This window comes from Onychomys torridus, chromosome 1 (assembly GCF_903995425.1).
Source record: "Onychomys torridus chromosome 1, mOncTor1.1, whole genome shotgun sequence".
Taxonomy (NCBI): Eukaryota; Metazoa; Chordata; class Mammalia; order Rodentia; family Cricetidae; genus Onychomys; species Onychomys torridus.
Genome location: NC_050443.1, coordinates 16,549,889 through 16,553,378, shown reverse-complemented (window position 1 = coordinate 16,553,378; position 3,490 = coordinate 16,549,889). Strand labels below are relative to the sequence as shown.

The window sequence follows — 3,490 nt, the reverse complement described above, 5'->3', positions numbered from 1 at the left end:
CTGGAACAACATCACAACCTGGCCACGCCCACACCTGCTCACCTACCTAGCCCAGGAATTGGCTCCACCTCCTGATGCCTCTTATGGGTGCATTTTCGTTTCACTTCCCCCCTATTTCCCCAACCCCCCCCACACACATTTTGGATACATCATCAAGGACAGCACGTGCAGCCTGGCTTAAAAAGCAGAGCCATGCAGCTCAGAAGACACTTGGGACTTGAGCATGGCTACACTGTGGCTGCTGAGTCTGTTGACCATGGTGCTTGGCTTGGCCATAGCTGGTCCTGTGCCTCCTTCCAAGCCCACTTCAGCCAGAACAGGCTGTCACATTGGCATTTTCCAGTCTGTGTCACAATGGGAGCTCGGAGTCTTCAAGAAAGTCAAGGATGCTTTGGTGTGTCGCTGTTACCATAATGGGCTACCCAGAGCTTTCCTACTGGGATGAAGATGGTAGCCTGCTACTGTGGGCTAACCTCTAACCTTCTGCTGCAGATGGTAGCCTGCTCCTGTGTGGGCTAACCTGTGCCTTTCTCTTCAGGAAGAATTGCTGCTACAGAAGGACATCCGGTGTAGCACCAACCCCTTTCCCAGGAGCCGGAAACTGGGCCAGCTGCAGGTGAGATGGAAGCCAGGAGAGGATTACTCCTTGCCTTCTCCCTTCCTTCCTAAAGCTGCTCCTTTGCCTGTCCCCAAACCCTGTGTCCCTCAAGTGCCTCTGCACCTTCTATGCTTACCTAGCTCCTTCAGTTCAACCTCTTTGGGGGGAGGAGAACACGAGGGTCTCACTGAGGCTGGACTCCGTCTTGAGGTCTGGAGACCCTCGGCCTCAGCCTCCTGACTATGCCTGGTTCATCTTTCCTTCCTTTCTCGCCCAGCCTGCCTGCCACCCATGCCCCTGTCTGCCCCTGCTTCTCCCGCTCTGCTTCCCCTTCACTTACCTCATTTCCCCTCACACAGCCTCTCCCTCTCTCCGTCCTCCATCCCCCTGCAGCCTCCTCCTCCATCTCCTCTGCCTCCCCTCCTGTTCCCGCTCCATCGAGAGCCCAGAGCCCCTGCTTGCCTCCTCACTTGTCTCCTCCCGTCCTTTTCTCCTCACCTGGATCTTCCTCATCTGTGTTCCTCCTCCAGCACTCCTGTCCTCCGATCCCTCTTGTCCATCTATTACCTGTCCCCACAGACTGCCCTGCACCACCTTCCCCCTGCACTGTATTCCTCACACAACCCAACTTACCTGTGCTTTTTGGGATTTGGGACGGGTGTGTATGTGGTATAGGGACTCAATTCAAGTATCACACAGGCTATATACATGGTCCACCACTGAGCCACACCCCAGCCCTCACTGGGGGATTCTAGGCAGGGGCTCTACCACTGAACCACCCCCAGCCCTCACTGGGGGATTCTAGGCAGGGGCTCTACCACTGAACCACACCCCAGCCCCTCACTGGGGGATTCTAAGCAGGGGCTCTACCACTGACCATCACCCCAGCTCCTTACTGGGGGATTCTAGGCAGGGGCTCTACCACTGAGCCACACCCCAGCCCCTCACTGGGGGATTCTAGGCAGGGGCTCTACCACTGAGTCACACCCCAGCCCCTCACTGGGGGATTCTAGGCAGGAGTTTTACCACTGAAACACCCCCAGCCCTCACTGGGGGATTTTAGGCAGGGGCTCTACCACTGACCATCACCCCAGCCCTCACTGGGGGATTCTAGGCAGGGGCTCTACCACTGACCATCACCCCAGCCCCTCACTGGGGGATTCTAGACAGATGCTCTACCACTGAGCCACACCCCATCCCATCAGTGGAAGATTCTGGTCAAGCACTCTGAGCCACACCCCCAGCCATTACCTCAGCCCTCTTGCCTGCTTCTCCCCCTTATGTATTATTTCTCACCTATTCTCAGGCCCAGGAGCGCCCCAAGGCCTTGCAGGCTGAGCTGGCCCTGACACTGAAGGTCCTAGAGAGCATGACTGACTCAGCCCTGGTTCCCATCCTGGAACAGCCTCTTCACACCCTGCGCCACATCCACTCACAGCTGCAGGCCTGTGTGAGTCCTGGGTCCCCGGCTCCTCCACATTGTACCTCCAGCCACCTGGGCTTCCCCTGTGTCCCAGCAGCAGGCTCACAGTGCCCCCCTCTGTCCACAGACACAGCCTCAGCCCACAGCAGAGCCCAGGCCTCTGAGCCGCCGCCTCTCACGCTGGCTGCACAGGCTCCAGGAGGCCCAGAGGAAGGTGAGTCTGGGGAGGGGCCTGGGGTCTGCAGTGCCTGGGAGCCCTGAGTCCTGGCAGTCCCTGAGCCAGCCCTGTCCTTTCAGGAGACCCCCGGCTGCCTGGAGGCCTCTGTCACTTTCAACCTCTTCCGCCTGCTCACCCGGGACCTGAAGTGTGTGGCCAGTGGAGATCAGTGTGTCTGAGTACAGAGGCCTGGCACAGCGCGTCCAAGACTCTGCACTCTACACTCGGCCCCATATGTACTTTAACTTATTTCCTCTCACCCTTTATTTATGAAGCTGCAACCCAGGCTGGGTTTATTTTCATACTTTTATACAATATATGCAAATAAACAGTGAGGAATTGGACTCTTCTGTGATGTGTTATCCTTGAGTGTGTGTTTCTGTGTGGTTGTGGGCATGTGACTGAGTGTTGATGTCTGTGTGGTGCAGAGGACATTCAAGACTGAGCATTTATGTTTGTCTTCTGTGATAGGTATCCAAGGGACCACCTCTCCGAATGAGCAGCTAACCAAAGATATGTCATTGTGTGGCTTATCCACATTCACATGTATTTATAAACATGCTTATAGTCCTTCTCTGGTCTGTATGTGCTGTGTATCTCTCCTTTAAATAATGTCTCTGAGACAGATGGGGTCTCTCTCATTCAGGTTGCTGTCTCCTATAATAAGGAAGCAGAAAACCAAACATGGGCAGGAGAGGTTACAAATAGTGAGAACTTTAGTTCTGATCCCCAGATCCATGTAAAAAGAAAAAGAAAAGATCTAGTGAGCTTTGGAAGTGGACACAGGACAAGGCTCCCTAGGGCTAGCTTTCCACCCAATCTAGCTATTGGTAATTTATTTAGTTACAGACCTTGGTTCAAAAAATAAGGTGGAAAGTAATTGAGAAGAAACTCAACATGCACCTCAGGCCTTCATGAACAGGTGCATGTATATATACACAAGCAAGTACATACACATTAAAATGTTCAGACTAGGGGCTGGAGAGCCTGCTCAGCAGTTCAGAGCACCGGCTGCTCTTGCAGAGGACCTAAGTTGGGATCCCAGCACCCACATGGTGGCTCACAACCACCCATACATAATTCCAGTCCCAGGGATGTGGTGCCCTCTTCTGGCTTCCATAGGCACCCTTGGTGTACATACATACATGCTGGCACTCATGTGTGTACATAATATAAAAATAAGTACATACATGTTTAAAAAAAGATGGAGATCAATTCAGAAGACAGCTGATGTTGACCTTTGGCCTCCACG

The 3,490-nt window shown here is 53.7% G+C and overlaps 1 protein-coding gene across 1 annotated transcript; it reads left to right on the top strand.

Annotated features, from left to right (window-relative positions):
* The first annotated feature begins 223 nt into the window (after window positions 1-223).
* Window positions 224-2,417, top strand: Ifnl1 (interferon lambda 1). The gene is made up of 5 exons (XM_036198229.1): window positions 224-394; window positions 539-616; window positions 1,905-2,048; window positions 2,149-2,235; window positions 2,319-2,417. Exons 1-5 carry the CDS (start codon window positions 224-226, stop codon window positions 2,415-2,417), a joined length of 579 nt encoding a protein of 192 aa, XP_036054122.1.
* The last annotated feature ends 1,073 nt before the right edge of the window (window positions 2,418-3,490 follow it).

Bases quoted from the DNA above. Each gene is read 5' to 3' on its own strand.
- Ifnl1 (XM_036198229.1), top strand. From the start codon at position 224: ATGGCTACACTGTGGCTGCTGAGTCTGTTGACCATGGTGCTTGGCTTG. The intron at 617-1,904 runs GTGAGATGGAAG...ACCTATTCTCAG, and splicing joins GGAAACTGGGCCAGCTGCAG to GCCCAGGAGCGCCCCAAGGC. The intron at 2,236-2,318 runs GTGAGTCTGGGG...CTGTCCTTTCAG, and splicing joins TCCAGGAGGCCCAGAGGAAG to GAGACCCCCGGCTGCCTGGA.